Genomic DNA, 22,283 nt, shown 5'->3' on the forward strand with positions numbered 1-22,283 from the left:
CCGAGGAGACCAATAGGAAGTGCAGGCGGTGTGTTTGAAAGCGAGGCCAAAGAGGGTGGGAGCGCGTGCTGCTGGGAGTTGTCTGGAGGCCAGCGGCGCGGGGCTGAGCGCCCTCGGGCAGAGCCGTTATGTCGCACAAACAAATTTACTATTCGGACAAATACGACGACGAGGAGTTCGAGTACCGGTTAGTGCCGGCGCGGGGACTACAGCCACGTTGTGCGCCTTCACAAAGGAGCACACGAGGAGTTAGTTACCTAGGCCGGGGGCTGCCCGGGGGAGGGGGAGTGAACAGTGTAGAACCGGCGCGTGCGCAAGAGATTAGCGGGCGGTGGGGTGGGGGTTGGATCGGTGCAGTAGCAAAGCGCATGCGCAAACTGTAAACGCGGTTGTAAAACAATGAAAGGGATTTTGGGGCGGCCGTCTGTCAAATTAGAAGCGTGTTGGAGTTTCCGATCAGATTCACCTTTGGGAATTTTCCATCACCCGCATAACTTTGTTGCGGCAGTTTAATTTGCCAAATAGGACCTGTTCGCATTGCTAAAGTCTACTGGGAGAAAGAAAGTGGTCAATTCAAAGCTGGAAGTTTCATGCTCTTAATGAAAAGACAGTTCGGAGAGAGCCTCAGGGTTGGTGGTTATTAGTTTATGAAGAAGAAAAGGAGCGTGTATGTCAGCCTTGTTTTGGATAGAGAGTTTGCAGGACTTGCATGAAGACTGTGGACGTAGGGGGATACCCTTCAAATAGTTGATCAGTTATGAATTTGTGCACAGGTTTCAAGTGTTCTGCTAAAATGCAAGATAAGCCGGTAAGCTAGCTCACACCTTTAATCTCCAGCACTCTGGAAGCTGCAGGATTGTCAGTTTCCAGTCAGCCTACACTACAGAATAGAACCCTGTCTCAAGACAACAAAGGAATGTATGATCAGTGCTTAAGACAGACTTTAAAAGAACGTGGAGTAAACTGACTCTAGAAAGAACGTTAATGTGTACTAGCTGAGCACAGGTGTGAGAAAGAGGGAAGGTTAGGGAAGTTTTGTTAGAGGAGACTCCTGAGGTGAGACCCTGAGAACACAGCAAAGAGAACAGCTTGTGTGATATTTATAGAGTCCACGTGCTGGCTATCTGCCAAGCACTGTAAAAATTTCTTGCACTAAGCATGCAGGCATTTGCGTGTGATAGTACCAAGTCCTCGATTATAAATTGAAAATGAGGGAAGACAAGGTCCCATAGAGGTTGATATTTCGCTGACCTGTATTCCTTAAGACAACTTCCTGATTTGTATTATCTCTCCTTAGAGAGCATAAAATGAAAACTAGCTTTTCTGTGTCTCTTCACTTGTCCTGTTTCAGACATCCTGGAGAACTGGATGTGTATTGACAAAAATATATAACCATCAGCCACCTGGGTCTCAGAATCTAAGCAGGGTCAGGCTGCACTGTTACTTGGGTGGGATAAGCAACCACAGCCTTGTTCGATCCAGCTGCATTTTGTGTCTGTAACTAAAACGGTTTGCTTACTGCATTGCATGGCAGGGAAGAAATGAGTGCCTTCATTCCCCCAGCAGATGTAACTTTTAGCTCAGTGGTGGCATTTTTGTTTAAAGGATGGTCATTTTGAGTCTGTGCATCTAAGTCATAGTTTTGGTGCCGGGCCTTATTAGAGTGGAAATTCTTTTCTGGCATTTGACCTGGAATGAGGGGTGGGGAATGGCACCCCTCTCTTGTTACTACTACAAAGGAAGCATTTAGTTTATCTTCGTTGAACATGATAAAGTCAGTCTACCTGAGGTAGTCTGAGTCAAGTCAGGTAACTTTTTTTGCCATTGACCTTTGGTTAGGAAAGCATGGGATTTCCCTTAAGAGTTGAAAATGAAGTTCAATATGAACATTTACATATTCTCCTTTATAGAGAAATGGAGGGAATACAGGTACCATCAGTGTCTGATAGCCAGTTATTCTTCCACTCAGATGGCTCATTAATTTGTTTTTAATATTTTTTTAATGAAAATTTATGGGCTGGAGAGATGGCTCAGTGGTTAAGAACACTGTCTGCTTTTCCAGAGGTCCCGAGTTCAATTCCCAGCAACCACGTGGTGGTTCACAACCATCTATACCCTCTACTGCCCTCTTCACATGCAAATAGAGCATTCATATACGTATTTATTTAAAGTAAAAAAATTTTTTTAAAGAAAATTTATGAAATCTGTGTTTCTAGCTCCCTCTGCCGAACAGTCCATAGTAAGATTATACAAATTCCCTAATAATCAGGAACTAGTTACTGCTTTAGTGTTTTTTGTTTGGTTTGGTTTTTTGTTTTTGCTGTTTCTGTCTGTGGTTTGGTTTGGTTGTTTGGTTTTTTAAATTTGTTTTGTTTTTTTGAGACAAGGTTTCTCTTGGCTATCCTGGAACTTGTTCTGTAAATCAGCCTCAGACTGAGATTCTGAGGCACCCTGAGTGCTGGGATTAAAGGGGAGTGTCCCCACACTAGGCTACACGCTTGTTTTCACAGATTCTCTGTAGCCCGGGATGGCCCCAAACGCCTGGTAATTCTGCCATTTCCCTGTAAGTGCCAGCCAGCATCACCATGGGTGTGAGCTACCACACTCTTGACCTTTCTTCTTCCTCTGTTTGTGTGTGTGCATGTGGGTCAGTGCCAGCAGACTGTACTCACTACTGGCACAAACTCTTCACTCACATCCACATGTTTCTGTTACAGGCATGTCATGTTGCCCAAGGACATAGCCAAGCTGGTCCCTAAAACCCATTTGATGTCTGAATCCGAGTGGAGGAACCTTGGTGTGCAGCAGAGTCAGGGATGGGTCCATTACATGATCCATGAACCAGGTCAGTGCAATGTAAAGCAACTTTACTCTGGCTGGAGGAAGATTACAAACCAGCACAGTAGAGGGAGAACATCATTTACAGGGTTTTTTGTTTGTTTTCTCATTAGCTATGCAGAGAAGCCAGAATTATAAAAATAAGTAAACTACCTAGGAGGATAGGGACAACCTTAAGGGGGGGGGGGCACAAACTGTTTAGCCAGAGGGTAAATGCCCCATATGCCCTGATTATGACCCCTGCAAATGACTGCAAGTGTTCCAAATAAGCATAGGCAGTTCTGTTTCTTGGTAAGACACCAGACACCCAGGGCTGTACAAACAACAGAAAAAAACTAATAACTCCGTACATGGCAGAGAGCTGGGGCGCACTGGTAGCATACACTATTGGTTGTGCTTAGAATGGTGTGAGTTTCTTTCTGAGATTTCACTGATTCTTTCAGAGCCTCACATCTTACTGTTCCGGCGGCCACTACCCAAGAAGCCAAAGAAATGAAGCTGGCGAACCAACTTTCAGTCTCAAGCTTTACACAGCTGTCCTTACTTCCTACCATCTTTCTGATAGCCTGATTGTGTTGCTTTCTTATTTTCCACTTAGATATTTAAAGGATGTTCATTCGATACACTGTTTGAATGTGCTGTACCTGCATTGCTTCTTGAGTTGAGCCACCAATGCCACAGCCTTGTCAGATGAGTGTGACCTCAAGCCCTAGTGTGCTCTGTATCAGCACGCCATAATCGCCATCTCTCAGAAGCATGTGAAATCAGATCATGGGTCTTACAGAGATGGTGTGAATTTGCTGTTGTGGTTTTCACTATTGGGTATTGTATTTATGGTGACTTAGGGATTTATGTCTCAATGTATTGGAAACTTTCCATTTTATCTGACAGATCTCTTCCATGTTATAAGCCTTGATTAAAGGAAGTTTTTATAATCTAATACTGTGGTTATAAGATCGTCTTATCCATGTGTCATTGTGGTCAGTGTTCCTTTTCGTCGTTTCCTGCCCCTCCCCCATCCTTCATTCTGCACTATCCCCCTTTCTGCAACCAAGGTGATGCTATTGACTCCTTCTTGACGGGCTTCTGGCGGGGCTGGGATCTGGATCTTAGCTGGGGTCAGGGAGTTCAGCTTTCGGTAGAAAAACAAGTTCAATTTCTCTTATCAGCTAGAGTGCTTTAGGGTGAAGCCCCAGTACACTAAGCCGGAGTGTGGAAAGGGTTTTCCACAGTGTTAGCATGAGAGCACTGGTGGCGCTAGAATCTCAGGTGCCCTAGGGCCTGTTGTGATACCAGAGTGTTACAGCTCTTGACTGAGCTGCTGTCCTGAGCATAGCAGAAGCCAGAGAGCCACCAGAAGGTAGATCAGGTGAGACACAGCAGTGCTGTGGACAGTGAATGGTGGAAGCCCACCAAAACCAGCAGCACAAGGCTAGCTGATCAGCAATAAAGCCTCAGGAGGTTAAGGAACTTACAGTGGCGGGCAGGTAGTTGCCTGGATAGGCAAACCAAATTTGAGTGTTCAGCAGGTATCCTCACCTCCCAATCTTAGACAATATTGAACTGAGAAAGCAGGAACCTTTATTCATGTGAAATCAAGGGCAATATAAACCCTGGGCGGGGGGGTTCAAGGGATTTATGTCTCAATGTATTGGAAACTTTCCATTTTATCTGACAGATCTCTTCCATGTTATCAGCCTTGATTAAAGGAAGTTTTTATAATCTAATACTGTGGTTATAAGATTTTTTTGATTCTGTGGGGTCGGGGGTCAGAGATACTTATTGGTCCTGTCACGAGAAGGAAAATTCAGTACTTAATTATCCTGTGGTGCCGGGGCCAGGATCTCCCAAGTACAATTGAAGGCCACTGGTGGATCCTTAGCAGGGTTAGGTGTTTCTAGGAATTCTAGCTGCTTGCTAGCAGTTTCCTTAACAGGGAAGGGTCAGACTTGTAATCTGCCCTGAGGGCTATGTGACCTCTATAAAACCTAGAATTGCCCAGATTAGGAGAGCAAAAGCCCAGTGCAAATGTTGGCTAGGTGGAGATGACTGACTTCAACCTTATCCCCACACATTCAGATGATGCACCTTCGGGTGGATGGTGGAAACAGCTCTTAGCAATAATGAGGCTTAGGTGAATATTCCAATAACTAATTTATGTTTATTGGACAGTGTAAAAAACATTCACTGAAAGGTGTTTCACTCTGATTACTGGCCTAAGGTAATGTTTTTATTGGGACTCATCAAAGCAAATGAACTGTTTTCTACAGTCCCAACATTTGAAGAGCATCCAAAGACGGGAGGAGGACCTGGAGCTGTTCTGGGGCTGAAGTGCCTGCACAGGACCCCAGCTCCTGTGACGTCACTGTCACTGATGGCTGGATTTCAAGTGGGTTTGAGTAGTAGAACTGCCTGGACACTTTCAATACTGATCCCACCAGAGTCATACCTAGAGTAATTCCTTGGAGTGGGCCAAACAAAAGCTCAGCTTTTAAGAGCACCTGCTACTCTTTCAGCGCACCTGCATTTAATTCCGCAGGGTGCTCACAACCATGGTAACTCCAGTTCCAGGAGATTGAACACATTCTTTTGGCCTCTACAGAGCCCAAACTCACCTTTTTTTAACCCATAAGTTAATTTTTTTTTTTTTTACAAAAAATTCTGGAGTGTAGACTGAATGTAAACAATGGTAGGTATCAACTAGCTGTTTAAGAACGGTGGTTCAGGGTAGGAGAGGTGGCAAAGTGATTAAGAGCACTGGTCACTCTTGCAGAAGACCTACCTTCAGCTCCCTTCAAACATGATGCAAATACATACGTGTAGGCAAAGCATTTACATACATAAATATCTAAGAACTTATCTTTAAAAAGTGGCTCAGCAAATGGGCATACCACCAAACCTAAGCACTTTAAGGTACTGGGGCAAGGAGAGAGCTGTCCTTTGAGCTGTTCTCTGACCTCCACAACTGTGACACATGAATGTACACAGGCCTGCTTGATGTTTGAAAAAAGATGTTCACCTAGTAATAGCGTACACTTAAGAGACACTGCCACCCATTATTCTTTTATTCCTAGTCCAATTGTCACTGTATACAAGTTTTGTTTTGTTTTAGATTTATTTGGTTTTCTTGAGACAGGATCTCATTATGTGGACCAGGCTGGCCTTGCCTCTGTCTCCAAAGTGCTGAGACTGAGGGTGTTCACTATGCCCAGCTTTAGATTTATGTTGTATGTATTTTGCTAACACATGCACGCTCATCAGAGGCTCTGGAACTGAAGTGATGGTTAGAAGCTACCACATGGATGCTGTGAATCCAACCCAGGTCTACAAAAGCAACTGCTGCTGCATTTCTCCTCGGCCATCACAGACCTAAAGGAAGCCTCTTCACCTGGAAATGTTCAAAGTGCAGATTCTTGGGCATACTGTTTCGTGGAATCCTGAGAACTGGGCTCAGCACTATGTTAACAGTTCTAATAATGTGCACTTAAAAATTTACAACAGGGCTGGAGAGATGGTTCAGAGGTTAAAAGCACTGGCTGCTCTTCCAGAGGTCCTTCATTCAATTCCCAGCAACCACCTAGTGGCTCACAATCATCTCTAAAGAGATGTGGTGCTCTCTTCTGGCATGCAGGCACACATGCAGATAGAGCATTCAGAGATTAAAATATGTATTAATATATTTCTTTCTAAATTATTATTTGCTCATTTTGAGAAAGGGTCTTACTATGTGGCCTTGGCTGGCCTGGAACTCACTCTGTAGACCAGGCTGGCTTTAAACTCAGAGATCCACCTGCCTCTACCTATTGAGTGCTGAGATTATAGGTGTCTGCCACCACTCTCAGCTTAACAATTTCAAACAAATATATACTACACTCTGGTCACATTCATTCCCCTCACCACCACCACCACCTTTTTTTTTCCAAACTGAGGAAACCCCACAGGACTTACTACTTAAGGCTGGTCTTACATTCCCTATAGCATCAGGCCTGGGATATGAAACCAGTTCCTCACAATGCTAGATCAGTACTCTAACATTAAACTATATTGCCAGCACATTCTCCACAAGTAAAGTGAGTGTATTTGTTTGAAAAGTTTTCATTGAGTGAAATATGGCCAGTTGTGATTTAGCATGTTTCCAAGTCACAGCACAAAATCCCAAGGGAAATGTAGATCTCTGGATCATAATTTACATATTGTAAGTATCCTAGGGCTGGTGAGATGGTTCAACAAGTAAAAACGAAAAGCCTTTGCCACCCACGTTGGACTACCTGAGTTAGATCTCAGGACCACCCCACATAAGAATGGAAGAAGCAACTCCAAAAAGCTGTACTCTGACCTCTAGAGGCATGCATGCTGTGGCACTGCCCTCCTACCCAGTCATACAATAATAGGGCTTTGTTTTTTGGGAGACAGGTTGCTCTGTGTAGCCTTGGCTATCTTGGACTTGCTTTGTAGATCAGGCTGGCCTTGAACTCACAGAGATCTGCTTGCCACTGCCTCGGAGAGTGCTGGGATTACAGGCTTGCACCACCAGGACCAGTTTGCAATAGAACTTTTAAAAAAGATCCCAGATGATTAAACTATTTTCTCCGGCACCGCAGAGGATGGAGGGGCACTGACACAGGAGTAAGATAGGATGATGAATTCCCAATGTGAGTACGAGGTACTCCTACTGACATAGGAGTAAGATAGAATGAGGAGTACAACGTGAGTACAAGGGAAAAGTGTTGTTCTCCTGGAGGCAGGTGGGGCAGGAAAGAATTTTTAATTTTTAATGTCAAAGAGGCTTAAGTAGTTTTTCCGTTTATACTAGAAACAAGCGAAGGTTCCACACTGTAGAGCTCGCTCCCAATTGTTAATGCTAATAAATATTTTTTTTTTTTTTAGCTTCTTCCTGCTACAAAATAAAACCCCAGCTTGGTGCAGTATCTTGGGCCTCCCGTCCCAGAGACATCCATGGGAAAGGGAGTATCGCAGGAAAATCTCTTGAACCTTTAGTATAAGAGGCAAAACCGTCTGTGGTCGCACACACCTTTAATCCCAGTACTTGGAAGGCAGAGGCAGGAGGATCTTTGTGTTCCAGGACAGGGCTACAGAGAAACCTGTCTCAAAAAACAAAAACAAACAAACAAACAGAAAAAAAACCCTACCAGCCTCTGATCCCTTAGCCTAGAATTAGTCTTAGCTAATGGAAACAGTAATGAGCACACATTCGAATACAGAGCTTGGCATGGTGGCTCACGCCTTTTAATTCCAGTTCTCAGATGGTTGTGAGTCACCATGTGATTGCTGGAAATTGAGCTCAGGACCTTTGGAAGAGCTGCCAGTGCCCTTAACCTCAGAGCCATCTCTCCAGCTCGCATCCCTAACTCTTAAGTCCTGCCGCCATGGCCTAAAGCCAGCCACCTATTTTTATTTCCGGGCAGTGATGACCACGTGGTGTTGCCAATAACAACTTAGTATTTCCTTCAGCGCCTAGCTGAGCCGCGTGAGCGACTGCCGACTAGACCAATAGGACCATGATGAGAGTAAGCGACAGCCACAGTAACCAATCGACTTGAAGTACTGAAAGGCGGGACTTTGAGTACGGAAGCTGTTCTAGGGCACGCGGAAAGGAAGGGGCCAAGTGCCCTGTGAAGGGGTAAAAAAGGAAGGTGGGATGATACGAGGTTAGTGATCTGAAGCCTGGTGAGAAAAACAGATTTCGGGGTAGAAAGGGTGCAGAAGTAGGTTGAGTACTTGTCAGTGGCGGAGGGTGGAAAGGAATGCATTTAAAGGGATCCGGAGGCCCAGAATAAGGTAAATATATTTAAAGGGACAGGTAACCCGAAGAGAAGAGACATTTAAAGGTGCAGATACCTGAGAGCAAATTTTAGACCTGCTCGGCAGACGGAAATATCTAAAGTGGTAGGTCTTGGGAGAACATGGCACTTTAAAGGAATAGCAATAGAGGCGCTTTTAGGAGCCTGAGGCTTGAGAACACGTTAAAGAGGCCAGAGTAAAGGAGAGTTTTTAAATGTTGTGACTAAAGAAGATTGAGCCTTCCTCTAAGAAGGAAGAAGGTACAGTCCTGCCCTCCCCACTGTCCTTTCTGGCTCTTCCAGGTTCCCTCGACCCCAGACTGTGTACCCAGGGTATGGCCTCCAGTATCCTGTAGACCTGGCGACCTCTCAGTTCTTACGACCCCTATCTGGGGTCCTGAGTGGCTACTGGAGAGCCTTGCAAAAGGGCAGAGAGGGCAGGACCATGGCATCTGTGGCCTCTGAACTTCCCCCAGGACGCAACGTGACGGCAGGCATCATCATTGTTGGAGATGAGATCCTTAAGGTGTGTCTGGAACTTACAGCGGGGAAGGGCGTGGCTTCTCTTACTATGGGCTCTGTTTCCGATGAAAGGAGGGGAATCAGGGTGGGAAGCCCCTTGCTTACCAAAGCAGGGCCTTGGAGTGAGCCCCAACAGATTGGAGGAAAAATGACCCTCCTGTTACTGAGTTTTTTCTGTTGAAAGATGGGTAGCAACTTCCCCACCACGTGCCAAGCAATGTAACAATATGATAGGGGATGGAGTAGCCACATAACAATTACAGAGGGCACAGCAAGTAGAGAAGCTGTATGTCATGTGTAACCAGCGTATTTGATAGTTTTTCAAGCACTTCAGCAGACTGGATAGGTGGGACAGATGGAAAGTTCTAGAAGAGAAGACTCGATCCTGAATGATCGGCAGTGCTGCTGGAAGGTGTGGCAGGCATAGGTTTGTCACGGTAATATTTACCCTGGCCTTTTTCAGTGTTTGCCAGAGGCTGGCATGTACTTAACATATCACGTGTGGCCTTACAAACTCCCAGCAATTCCATGAAGAGGCTGAGAAACTTGCTGAAAGTTACAAGTGTGCAGAGTGCTAAGAGCATAGTGGCACATGCTTTTAGCTCCAGCATTTGGGAGGTAGAAGCATGGATCTCTGAGTTCAGAGGCCAGCCTTGTCTACATAGCCAATTCCAGGACAGCCAGGGCTACGCAGAGATTCTGTCTCAAAATGAATAAAAGGAAGAAAGTGCTAGAGATGGAATTCTAGCTGCAGGTCACAAACTTTTTTCTGGGACAGAGTGTGACTGGGTAAACCTGCTGGCTTAGAACTCTTTATGTTAAACAGACTGGCTTTGAACTCACAAAGATCCAAGTGTCACTGCCCTTGCCTCTGGAGTGCTGGAATTAAAGATGTGTGCCACCATGCCAGGCTTAAAGATTCTTATTTTATTTTTATGTATCTGGGGTAGGGGGAGGTGCCCACAGAGGCCAGAAGGTGTAAGATACCACTCCAGAAGGTGTAAGATACCCTGGAGTGGTATCTTACGCCTTAAGGACTTAAGGCCACTCCAGTTCTAGGAAACAAACTTCTGGAAAAGCAGCAAGCCATCGCTTCAACCCAGAACACAAACTTTCAAATACTCATCCTTCTATAGAGAAATAGAAGTTAAGACTAGGGAAGAAGATAGGGCCAACAACATAGCCAGCCAGCTTTAATGATTGCAAAAGAATGTGAACTTTATTCTGTGTGTAATTGGAAAACACCACATGTTTAAAAGACAGGGAGCAGAGCACAATGGCTGGAGGCTGGCAGCACTGTTCAGGAGAAAGGTGCTACGAACCTCCTCAAGAAAGTGAAAACAGCAAAGAGAGAAGTTGGTGAGAATTTTTATAAGTGGAATTGACAAAATGAAAGGCCTAGCTGACCGTGGCCAGTATCTGGGTTGCCACTGAGCAAAATAACCAGGCATGTGGTGAGGCTGCCCAATACTTGAAGCCAGGGGCTGAAACTGAAACTGCTGGGGTTGGTGTCTATAAATACTGAGTTGAGTTGAATTTATAATATATATATATAAATGGTTGAGTCTATAAATATAGGTGAGGTCAAGATCAAGCTGCAGAACTGTCTACCAAATCTATAAATGCAAGTGAGGTCAGGATGATGGATAGGAAAATACCCCTTAGGAGAATCCTGTATTCTTCTCTTCAAATGGGGTTTTTCATTCTTGTTCCTTAGCAGCCTAAGAAGGTCCCCTCTTCCCCTGAGAAAAGCACCATCACTAGACAGATATAGCTACTTCCCCATCCCCCACCACTGACAGTCTCATCCTTCCTCCAATCCCTAGGGACACACTCAAGACACCAACACTTACTTTCTTTGCCGGACACTGCGATCCCTGGGGGTCCAGGTTTGCCAAGTTTCTGTTGTACCTGATGAGGTAGCCACCATTGCAGCTGAGGTCACTTCATTCTCCAGCCGCTTCACTCACGTCCTCACTGCAGGGGGCGTCGGCCCCACTCATGACGATGTGACCTTTGAGGCAGTGGCACAGGCCTTTGGGGAGGAACTCAAACCACACCCTGAGCTCCAAGCAGTCATCAAAACCCTAGGAGGGGAGGGTTGGGAGAAGATGTCGCTGGTGCCCTCCTCTGCCCGCCTGCATTATGGCACAGACCCTCGGACTGGCCACCCCTTCAGATTCCCGCTGGTCTCTGTCCGAAATGTCTACCTCTTCCCAGGAATTCCGGAGCTGCTGCGGCGAGCGTTGGAAGGACTGAAAGGACTATTCCAAAACACAGCTGTGCAATTCCACCTGAAGGAGTTGTATGTGGCTGCGACGGAGGGCTCTATCGCCCCCATCCTAACTGAAGCTCAGGCCCACTTTGGGCGTAAGCTTAGCCTGGGTTCCTACCCTGACTGGGGCAGCAACTACTATCAGGTGAAGCTCATTCTAGACTCCGACGAAAAAGAGCCCTTGGAGGAATGTCTGGCCTATCTGACTGCACGTCTGCCCCAGGGATCATTGGTCCCCTACCTGCCCGATGCTGTTGAGAAGGCTAGTGAGGCTGTATATGAACTTGCTCAGTCAGGTAGGAGTCTCCTTGGGGAAGGCAGTATGGACCAGAGTCCGGGTTCTCCTCTAAGTCTAGTAATGTTTGCAGAGGGCTTCCCACAGATCCAGGAAAAAGTAGAAGAGAGTTGCTGCTGATCCATTCATTCTTCCAGTAACTATTGATTACCTCTTTTCACCAGCACTGTGGTGGGTGTTGGGGTTGGTATAGCTTGTCAGAACAGGTACGTTCTGCCTTTAGAAGTAATGCATTGTTCAGCAGAATAATGCCTTGTTCAGCAGGTAAACAGGTGATTCTGAAGTGGATTCCACATCAGAGATAGCAGCTTTGATCTGGGGAGAGAAGCGTTTTCTTTTTCTTTTTCTTTTTCTTTTTTAAGATTTATTTATTTTATTATGTATACAATGTTTTGCCTACATGTACACCTGAACGCCAGAAGGGAGCACCAGATCTCATTACGGATGGTTGTGAGCCACCATGTGGTTGCTGGGAATTGAATTCAGGACCTCTAGAAGAGCAAGCAGTGCTCTTAACCTCTGAGCTATCTCTCCAGCCCCCAGAAGTGTTTTCTAGACAAGTGACAAACACTGAGAGATGGGGATTTGGTTGGACCTGGAGGTGGGCAAGAACAAACAATACAAAAGGAGACTAGAAGGAAGCAGATGGAGCTAGAGGACAAAAGGGAACCAGAGTGTCCCCATACTCCCTCCCCTCAGTCCTTGCCCCAGAAGAAAGACTAGAACCATGTGTAGAACCATGTGAGGTGGGGCTGAAGAGCAGGCAGGGAGACAGAGGCAATGCATAAAAGCATTTGGATCCCAGAACACTGGAAAGAGAGTGAAAGTTTTTAAGTAAGGGTAACATGACTTCTTTGATAGCCATGTATATCTAGTTGACGCTCTTTTCCCTGCCTGAATGGCAGGGTCTTGTCTGGGGAAAAAGGTAGCAAGTGCCCTACAAACCATTGAGACTGCCCTGACTCAGTACCACCTCTCCCAGCTCTGTGTGGGCTTCAATGGGGGCAAGGACTGCACCGCCCTCCTGCATCTCGTCCACGCAGCTGTGCAGAGGTAAGCCTACCCTGGGAGCTGAGGCCCCAGAAATGCCTGCTAAAACCTCCAACTCGAAATCCCAGCTCCTGATCCCAGAAAGCAGGGAGGAAGGTAGATCTGTGCTGTTCACCCTTATTTATCTGATGTCTGTCTGACCTTAGTTTTAGCTGTGTAGCCAACCAGAGGGAAGTCACAGTCCAGTTGGGAGGTGATATTTATTGGCAATCATAACCTGGCGTGGTGGCAGCGCCAGCAGTGAGCTCAGGACCTGAAGGCTAGTCTAGGGAATGGTTAGTGTATGCATTCACCTATGACCACCTTGCTCAGAAGAGAGTCCTCGGGGCCAGCATTTACAGATGGTTTTGCGCCACAATGTGAGTTCCAGGAGTCTCCACAAGAGCAACAAGTGCTTTTAACTGCTGAACTAACTCTTCATGGCTTTTTTTTTTTTTTTTTTTTTTTTTTTTCTTAAAGCCCTATCTTTTAAAAAATCTCAGCTGGCTGTGGTGGTGCATGCCTTCAACCCCAGCAGAGGCAGTAGATGTAGACTGCTGTGGTTTGAAGCTAGCCTGGTTTACATAGTGGGTTCCAGGCCAACCAGTGAGAGCCAATTTTTTTTTTTTCTGGGGTGGGAGGTGTTGCTATTTTTCATTTTATAGCAACAGAAATGATGTTTAGGTTTGCAATCAGAATGAACCAAGCAAACTGGCACACTCCTGTAATCCCAGCCTGTGGAGTGCTGAGGCAGGGCTGCGAGCTTGAGGCAGCTGCTACATAGGGGACTATAGGACAGCCTGAGTTACACAGCAAGACCCTGGCTCAAAGTGGGCTTCTCAGAGGAAATAGGTCTGGGTTTGCTAGATGGAAAGGATAAGGAAAAGGAGAAAGTTTGGGTGTTGATCCTAGGACCCAAAGAGAATACTGAACTCTCTGGAGGACACTTCTCTTGTCCATACTGCCAAGCCTATGGGTCCTTACTCTCCCCAGGAAATTTCCTGATGTTCCAGAACCTCTCCAGATCCTGTACATTCGTAGTGTCTCGCCCTTCCCTGAGCTGGAGCAGTTTCTACAGGACACCATCAAGAGGTATTGAGACCTGGAGGTCTGGGCTCTAAGAGAGCCTGGGTCTATCAGCTCCGCTCCTCATCTCTGTCCTTTCTTCCCCAAGGTATCATCTGCACGTGTTAGAGGCTGAGGGTGACATGAGGCAGGCCCTGGGTGAGCTTCAGGAAAAGCACCCCCAGCTGGAGGCTGTCCTGATGGGCACCCGACGGACTGACCCCTACTCTTGTAGCCTCAGCCATTTCAGTCCCACTGACCCCGGCTGGCCTTCGTTCATGCGTATCAACCCACTGCTGGTAATAAATGAGTCCCTGTACCTTCCCAGGCATGAGCCAACGGCCATGTCTCCTCTCCCAAGGCAGGCAGTACTATGTGTTCATTCATCCTTTGGACCAATATTGAGCACTAATTCAGTGGCAGGCATTGTGCTTTTCACTGGACAAAACAGTGACCTGGGCCTGTGCTGTCCAATATGATAGTAGCCATTTGTTCATACTTAAATTATAATTGAAATGAAATACAGATTATGGGGCTGAGGATGCCGCTTATTTGGTATAGTGCCTGCCTACCACACCTAGAAATCATGTATGGTAGCTCATGCCTAGAATTCCAGCTTTCAGGAGAATTAGAAGTTTAAGGTCAGGGCTGGCAAGATGGCTCAGCCAGAAAAGGCACTTGCCAAGACTGAGGACCTCACTTTGATCTCCAGGACCCTATGGCAGAAGAAGAGAACTGATTCCCACAACTTGCCCTTTGACTTCGTTGACTTCACACATTCCTCCCCCCCCCCCCCCCGCCCAATAAATAAATACAACTTTTTAAGCTTCAAGGCAAGCCTTGGCTACATAGTAAGTTTGAGGCCAGTCTGGGTATATGAGACTATTTCAAAAATAGAAAAAATAAAAATGATTAAAACCACTGAGAAGCAAAGGGAAGAGGATTGTATGAGTTCAAGCCCAGCCTGGACTACATAGTGACTTCTGGGCAGCCTGGAGCTAGAGGACAAAAGGGAACCAGAGTGTCTCAGGAAAACAAAAGCCCTGAATTATTTATTTTCAAAAGGTGAAATTTATGGCATGTGATTCATATGTCGTTTTTCACTTAGATAAAATTTAAAAATCAGCTCTTGGGGCTGGGATCAGTTGGTAGAGTCCTTGCCTAGCTTGTACAAAGCTGTAGGCTCAGTACCCAGTACCGCATAACACCACGATGTAGCTCAGTTGGTGGAGTTCTCTAGGTGCACAGAGGCTGGGCTCAGTCTCTACCACCATGCCTACCCAAGCATGCCCGTCATCCACTGGCCACCTATTTCACCACTTCAGATACAAATCACTGGGGACTTGAGAGTGGCGAGAGGGACAGAAGTCATTCCAGCTATATAGTGAGTACCAGGCCAGCCCAAGGGGTGTAAGAAATGTCTAGCACATACCTCAGCTCCCAGCAAGTGGGAAGATAAGGCAGGAGGATGGCCATGTTGAAAACTGCATGAGCTACATATAAGGAAGGGGGAGAAAAAGAAGTTCATACCTGCATGTATGTGTGGCTAGTATGTGTACCAGATGCTTGAGGCCCAAAGAGGGAGTCAGGACCCTGGAAATGAAATTACAGATGGTTGTCAGTCACCGTGTGGGTGGCAGGAATTGAACCTGGGTGCTCTGGAAGAACACAATCAGTGCTCTTAACCCCTGAACCATTTCTCCAGTCCAACAACTCACTCCCTTAAGTTACACTAGCCACATTGCAAATGTCTGTGATATCAGATAGCAAGGGGCTAGATGCTTCCACCATGGCAGAAAGCTCTATACTTACACACATCCTCCTGGAGCTTATCGCACAGGGCAGGTGGCTGGGGAACGGAGATTGGCAGAGGGTAGCCCACACAGAGCAAGATACACAGAGATCCAGGTAGCAAGCCTTCCTCAAGGCCAGGGAAACAGAAAAGTACCCAAGATGGGCCCATCCCTGGGATGGCAGTGGCAGTTGTTGGTGAGGGCAGTTCTAGTGACTCATTGTCACTTCCCAGGACTGGACCTACAGAAACATCTGGGATTTTCTGCGTCAGCTGTTTGTCCCATACTGCATCCTGTATGACCGAGGGTAAGGTTGTTTGGGGGAACGGGGTGAGAGAATGCTAGGATAAGGAAGCCCAGTTGTCACTCATGTGTTCCTCTTCTGACACTCAGGTATACATCACTGGGAAGTCGGGAGAACACAGTGCAGAATCCAGCCCTGAAGTGCCTGAGCCCAGGAGGGTACCCCATCTACCGTCCAGCATACCTACTGGAAAATGAAGATGAGGAAAGGAATTCCCGAACGTGATCTCACACAAGCTGGGACAAGACAGAGGGAAGGGGGCTAGTTGGGGGTATAACCTGTCATGTCAGTAAACCGTACCTCACATACCATTGTTGGTGCCTGTTGCTCTGGCTGGGCCTTTCTACTCTGAGGTCAGGGGAGGCAGAAGTGGATCAAGGCTGCCAGCTCTGAACTCACTCATGGGCCCAGGAATTAGGTAAAACATACTAGAAAGGAGCTGCTAGGGTTGATTCTCAATGTCAGCCTCACAGGAGCCCACCAAAGCGGGGAGGAAGCAGGTATGCCTGCTTGGAAGGGAAGTTGAGGTCTCCTGGCTGTGGAGAATGAAAGATGGAGTGGCCAAGCCCGCCCTTCTAACCACCACCATCCCTGATTATAGGGCTGACTCAGCCTGTTCCAAGGCCCAGAACCTTCTTTTGCTGGACCCTAGAACCTTTGTCTTTAGTCATGAGGCCTGACGGGGTGGGGACAGTGGATAAAAGGCCCCAAAGGCAGCATCCACACCCTTCCACTGAGCTGCCGTCTACATGAAGCCACCTATGCAGCACCTAACCCAGGCCCTGCCCTTCTCTCTAAGAGATGCCCTTCGAGGTAGTGGTCTCCAGGTGCCTGTCATTAAGATGGGCACAGGGTGGGAGGGCATACATCGGACCCTGAAGGAAGTTGCCTACATCCTTCTCTGTTGCTGGTGTATCAAGGAACTGCTGGACTAATCAGGGAACACCTCCTGTCACCCCTGACACCAAGATCTGCATCACCCAGGTGGGGAGAATGGGAGGGTGGACAGTCAGGAGGTGTGGCTGCAGCTGCTGTGGTGGAACCTGCAGCCTAGCTCTCCCATTTTTCCTATAGCCTTCAGACTACTGGAGTCTGCTGGTCTTCACCAAGCATGGGCCCCAAACAAGCGAAGACCGAAACATGAACCCTGCTCTGAGCTGTCCATCTGCCTGACCTGCCTCATCCTGGGGCCATCTATCCCTGCCACCTGTCTCTGGTATACTTCTGGGAGGCATGAGCTTGGCTTGCTGGCTAAGACTCCAATGAGACTGCAGCAGGATCTGGTACTCCTCCAAAATTGGCACAACAAGCCCACCCAACCCAGATGATTAATCTTCCCATGTACTTGGAGACCCAGGAATGGACTGCCCCTAAGATACCCGGTAACCACTCAACTACACACAAAATAAATATGCTTAGGCCTTGAGGCCAAAATTTCTGAATGTCTAAAGGGAAATGACAACATGTACACATGCAAAGAGCTTAGAGCCAGAGAGCAGGAAGAAGGATGATTGGAAGAAGTAAGGCTGAAAACCAGGTTTGCTGACTCTGGTGCTGGGAGCAAAACAGAAAGGCCAGGTCTCTCCCAACCTTTGTGTAGAGAGGACAAAATGAGTAGAGCCCAATTCTGTGATGCCTGGGATATGAGGATGGGGACCCAAAGACTTGGCCTTTTTTGGTTGGTTGGTTGGTTGGTTGGTTTTGGTTTTTTTGAGAAAGGGTTCCTCTGTAGTTTTAGCTGTCCTGGAACTCACTCTGTAGACCTGACTGGCCTTGAACTCACAGAGCTCTGCCTGCCTCTGCCTCCGGGAGTGTTGGGATTACAGGCATGCACTACCATGCCCATCTACTCTGCCTTTTTCAAAAGAGATGTCACCTAGGCAGCTCCCTGTCCCTAAGGAACATGGGAGTATAATCAGCTAGACCCCAGATATGGAAGGAGTCCCAGCTCAGACACAGCCATCAGAAAACAATCCTATCACAGCACACCTGTGTCAGGACTCTGTAGTGAGTGGTTGGTTTCCTCACTTCCTCTTGGCAGCCACCAACACATGTTTTCCTTGAGCCACTAGAGGTCCCTGCACACGTATGTCAACTTGTTCATGCCTGCTACAGCCTCCCCCAAGCCCCTCTTTCTCTCAGGAGAGCACTCTGGCCTAGCCATTGCCCACCTCTTTCTCTCTGCTCCTCTGCCTCCCTCCCTGGAGCCAGCTCTGCTTTGGCCTTCTACTTAGTTAACTCCATTTTCTCTGGGCCTGTTTGTTTGTTGTTGTTGTTTAAGATGTATTTATTTATTACATATACAGTGTTCTGGCTGCATGTGTGCCAGCATGCCAGAAGAGGGCACCAGATCTCATTACAGATGGTTGTGAGCCACCATGTGATTGCTGGGAATTACTCAGAACCTCTGGAAGAGCAGACAGTGCTCTCTCTCCAGCCCCTCTGGTTTTATTTACTGTTGGTTGTCTGGTTTGTTGGTTGAGTTTTGGTGTTGGAGATAACCTAGGGCTTTGCACCTACTAAACTCCCTGTGCCACAGCCTGATTCTTGTTATACAGACACTCTATGTACTAGTTGTGGTAGCCCACACCTTTAATTCCAGTACTTGGGAGGCAGAGGCAGAAAGATTTTGAGGCCAACCAGGGCTACACAGTGAGACCCTACCTAAAAAGAAACAAACAAACTTTTTAAAGAAATACTGTGTGCCTGGGCACTCAGGAAACTGAGACAGGAGTGTCACCAGTACAACACCAGCCTGGGCTGTATACTTCAAAGCTATCCATGGCTACACAGGAAATGTCTCAAAAAAGAAAACAAAAAAATAGGATTTGGGATATAGTTCAGCAGTGGAATGCTATGCTATGCAAGGCTCTGCAACCGAAGCCAGGTGTGTGTGAGTGTGTGTCTGGGAGAGTCATATAATATATGCCTAAAGTAAAGAATTCTAAAAATGCTAGGGTAGAGGCTTATTCCTATAATCCAAGCATTTGGAAGGCTGAGGCAAGATAGAGGATTGCCTCAAGTTCAAGGACAGCCTGAGCTAAAGTGAGACCCTGACCCAACAAACAAAAAAGAACAATAACAACAACAAAATTCTAATAGTAGCAGTTTCCTACATCTGTTCTCCAAGCCCCCAGGTCCTTGGAGGTAACCATGAAATCATGTACACAAAGACTACATCTTCATTCAACAAATAGGTGCTTCAGCTAAGCATTGCAGTAGGCTGGAAACCTTATCGAATGTAAAGTGAAGAGATAGGTGATGGGGAAACAAGAAAAAGCTGGAGGTGGATATGAGCCAAGTCGGGAATGATAAGTTGGAACTTCGGCCTTTGTTTTTATTTTCAATTATGTGTGGGTATATGGCACAGAGGCTGGAAGCATTGGATCCTCTTGGAATCAGACCTTGCAAGCAAAACTGCCTGAATCAAACTCAGATCGAGTTTGAGACAAATTGAGATTGAGACAGGGTCTCTCTGTGTAGCCTTGGCTGTCCTTTGTAGACCAGGCTGGCCTTGAACTCAGAAATTGCCTGCCTCTGCCTCCCTGAGTGCTGAGATTAACAGGCATGCACCACCGCACTGGGCTTCACATCTTCAAGAGCTATATGCGTTCTTGACCTCAGCCATCTCTCTAAACCCTATAACTTGAACTTTTATACTGGATAAAATGAGGAAGGAGAGCAAGGTGTTGAACATGAGCTGATTTGAGAATAGACTTTAGGGAGTAGGGGCAAAATATAACACCCACTAGGAAGTCATGAATGTAGGCCATACCTATTAGTGGCTCAGCCCAGACCTCAGAAGTGGGCTGGATTCTCTGTATGGTTTGGTTCTTTTGAGATAGGGTCTTACCATATAGCCCAAGCTAACCTTGAATGTAACAGCTATCCTCCTGCCTCAGCTTCAGGAAAACCGGAATTTCTGGCATGACCCACCATGACTGGCTTGTGGTTGGCTGACATGCGCTCTGCACCCTCTATTTTCTGTGAGCTTTGTATAGGACATTTAACATTACATTTAGCACTTTCTTTATTTTTTCTTTTTGAGACTCCAGAGTGCAGAGAATACAGGTGCATGCCTTTTTCCTTTCTCTTTTTCAAAAAGGAAACAGGATTTTTTCCTAGTGTGCTGTGGGGTCATCAGTGAGTGCAGCCGCGACAGAACTGCCCACTGCCCGTTGTCTGCCACACTCCTGGAGCTGTGTTCCTAGACATCAAGCTTGTTTCTTATGTACTTTTCTCTCTTTCTTTGGTTTGATTTATTTTTATTTTCATTTATTTATTTACTTATTTATTCTGAGACAGGATTTCTCTGGATAGCCCTGGCTGTCCTGGAACTTGCTTTGTAAAGCAGGCTGGCCTCACACTCAAAGAGATCCACCTGCCTCTGCCTCCCAGAGTGCTGGGATTAAAGGGGTGTACCATTTCACTCAGCTCCTTGGCTTGATTTTTGAGTCAGGGTCTCACTCTGTAATTCTAACTGCCTTTGAAATTGTGGCAATCCTTCTGCCTCACACTCCCCAGTGCTAGGATTATAAGAACGAGCCACCATATCTTCTCAGTGCTCCTCTTACACACAACATGCAGATTAGAACTGCTGCCTGGTTCCTTCTGAGCCCTCAGTCATGCCCCAGGGCAGAGCACAAAGGAGAAAGGTCTGATACAGGTAGGGAGAGGTTGGTGTGCAGATAGAGATCCGACCTTCCCCGTTGAACATGGGGCTCTTGTCTTTTTCCTCAGAGTCTGCACTCTGCCTGGCCAGTTGTTATCAGACCCTAATTCAGCCCTGACCGGCTGCCGTCTTTTCCTTTAAGTCCTACTCCATTAGACTGAAGCCGTGCCTACGAGGTGGATCCCAGAGTGTGAGGTCTGAGCACAAGGCTTCTCCACAGGAGAAGTTGTTAGGCTAGGGGAAGTGGTTGATAGAGGAAGCAGAATCTGGGCTGTCTTCTACGGTGGGGTAAGTAGTGGGGAGCTGGTGGAAGGAAAGAGGAATAAAGACTGATAGAGGCTCAAGGAGAGCAGCTGCTGGAAAAAGCTTTCACAGTGGAAAGACATTTCACACAGCCTGGAAGCACTACAGAATATACGATACTTTGACTCTTCTCACAAAAATCTACTTCAAGCTGGGTGTGGTAACTCATGTTTATAATCCAGTACCTGGGAGGTGACAAAAAGAGGGTTATCTCCAGTTTTGGGCTAGTTTGGGCTACACAGTGAATTCAAAACCAGCCTAGGTTAAAGAGTGACCCTGTGTCAAACAAAACAAAACAAAACAAGTGTTCTTAAAAACAAAGTGTCAATATGTAGCTTTGTCCAACTCTTTATGTAGATGACTCAGCGATCTGCCTGACTCTGCCTCTCCAGTTCCTGGTTTAAGTATTTTGTTTTAAGTACACTGCAGGGCTGGCAAGATGGCTCAGTGGATAAAGGTGTTTGCTGTCAAGCCTGATAATTTGAATCCAAAAGATGCACATGCTGAAAGGCAAGAACAGAACTCCTGCAAGCTGTCCTATGACCTCCACACTTGTGTGTCTGTGTGCTCAGGAGCAAAAGTAAATGTCCAAAGTAGGTAATCTTGGGTATGATGGTGAAACCCTATCTCAGAACCAAACAACAAACAAATCATGCTCACATACACAACAGAACAAAGTAGGCAAGATAACAATAAAGGTAATTATATCACATTAATTTGAATAAAGAGGTCCAAAGAGGTGAAATGATTCATCCCAAGGTCAGGACAACACTCTTTAGTAGAACAGACATTCAGTGAACCCACAGTTTTAGATCTCAACTTTTAGGGCTTGCCAGGCTGGTAGCACACACACATCTATTTTCCCTGCAATTCTGGAAGCTGACTTGGGAGGTTTATCCCAGGAGTCGGTAAACAGCATAAGCAATATACTAAGACTCCTGTTGAAAAAAGAAAAGAGAATCAAAACCAGGGTTCCTCATTAATCTGCTTTCCTCTTCTGATAGAAATGGCTTAATTGAGCCGGGTGGTGGTGGCACATGCCTTTAATCCCAGCACTTGGGGGCAGAGGCAGGCAGATCTCTGTGAGTTTGTGGCCAGCCTGGTCTACAAAGTGAGTCCAGGACAGCTAGGGCTACACAGAAAAAAATCCTGTCTCAAAAAGAGAGAGAGAGAGAAAGAAGAAAAACGAAAAGAAATGGTTTAATTGTCCTAGGAGGCAAAGGCATTCCTCCTCAACTGTACCTGTTTCCCATCGAAGCTCCAAGGTCACTGTGTCCTTTTGTCCTTTGCTCCTTGGATCAACTTAAGGTCCTATCAAAATACCTTTTGTTTAATCCACCCAGACTAGAATAGTTTCCCGGACCAACAATTTAACCATTCTTCTGG

General features: G+C 46.5%; 3 protein-coding genes across 7 annotated transcripts; all 3 read left to right on the forward strand.

The window, feature by feature from the left end:
- The first annotated feature begins 29 nt into the window (after positions 1 to 29).
- Cks1b (CDC28 protein kinase regulatory subunit 1B) lies at positions 30 to 3,778 on the forward strand. The gene is made up of 3 exons (XM_021631262.2): positions 30 to 187; positions 2,718 to 2,845; positions 3,282 to 3,778. Exons 1-3 carry the CDS (start codon positions 129 to 131, stop codon positions 3,332 to 3,334), a joined length of 240 nt encoding a protein of 79 aa, XP_021486937.1. The 5' UTR covers positions 30 to 128; the 3' UTR covers positions 3,335 to 3,778.
- A 4,619-nt stretch (positions 3,779 to 8,397) lies between these two features.
- On the forward strand, positions 8,398 to 16,233 carry Flad1 (flavin adenine dinucleotide synthetase 1). 5 transcript variants are annotated; one of them, XM_021632492.2, is made up of 8 exons: positions 8,398 to 8,507; positions 8,943 to 9,165; positions 10,988 to 11,732; positions 12,637 to 12,784; positions 13,754 to 13,852; positions 13,935 to 14,124; positions 15,852 to 15,925; positions 16,012 to 16,233. In XM_021632492.2, exons 2-8 carry the CDS (start codon positions 9,085 to 9,087, stop codon positions 16,145 to 16,147), a joined length of 1,473 nt encoding a protein of 490 aa, XP_021488167.1. In that variant the 5' UTR covers positions 8,398 to 8,507; positions 8,943 to 9,084; the 3' UTR covers positions 16,148 to 16,233. The 5 variants fall into 5 exon arrangements, with proteins under 5 accessions (XP_021488167.1, XP_060248374.1, XP_060248388.1 ...); XM_021633296.2 differs by lacking the exon at positions 8,398 to 8,507 and adding an exon at positions 8,511 to 8,637; XM_060392391.1 differs by lacking the exon at positions 15,852 to 15,925.
- A 141-nt stretch (positions 16,234 to 16,374) lies between these two features.
- On the forward strand, positions 16,375 to 17,348 carry Lenep (lens epithelial protein). The gene is made up of 2 exons (XM_060392546.1): positions 16,375 to 16,906; positions 16,997 to 17,348. The coding sequence occupies exon 1, from the start codon at positions 16,672 to 16,674 to the stop codon at positions 16,855 to 16,857; it is 186 nt and encodes a 61-aa protein (XP_060248529.1). The 5' UTR covers positions 16,375 to 16,671; the 3' UTR covers positions 16,858 to 16,906; positions 16,997 to 17,348.
- Positions 17,349 to 22,283: the final 4,935 nt, after the last annotated feature.

This window comes from Meriones unguiculatus, chromosome 1 (genome assembly GCF_030254825.1).
Source record: "Meriones unguiculatus strain TT.TT164.6M chromosome 1, Bangor_MerUng_6.1, whole genome shotgun sequence".
In the NCBI taxonomy this organism is placed as follows: Eukaryota; Metazoa; Chordata; class Mammalia; order Rodentia; family Muridae; genus Meriones; species Meriones unguiculatus.

Coding starts and splice junctions, on each gene's coding strand:
- Flad1 (XM_021632492.2), top strand. CDS start 9,085: ATGGCATCTGTGGCCTCTGAACTTCCCCCAGGACGCAACGTGACGGCA. Junction 11,733..12,636: donor ATATGAACTTGCTCAGTCAG/GTAGGAGTCTCC, acceptor CCTGAATGGCAG/GGTCTTGTCTGGGGAAAAAG. Junction 13,853..13,934: donor CTACAGGACACCATCAAGAG/GTATTGAGACCT, acceptor TTCTTCCCCAAG/GTATCATCTGCACGTGTTAG.
- Cks1b (XM_021631262.2), top strand. CDS start 129: ATGTCGCACAAACAAATTTACTATTCGGACAAATACGACGACGAGGAG. Junction 188..2,717: donor GACGAGGAGTTCGAGTACCG/GTTAGTGCCGGC, acceptor TTTCTGTTACAG/GCATGTCATGTTGCCCAAGG. Junction 2,846..3,281: donor TTACATGATCCATGAACCAG/GTCAGTGCAATG, acceptor TGATTCTTTCAG/AGCCTCACATCTTACTGTTC.
- Lenep (XM_060392546.1), top strand. CDS start 16,672: ATGAAGCCACCTATGCAGCACCTAACCCAGGCCCTGCCCTTCTCTCTA.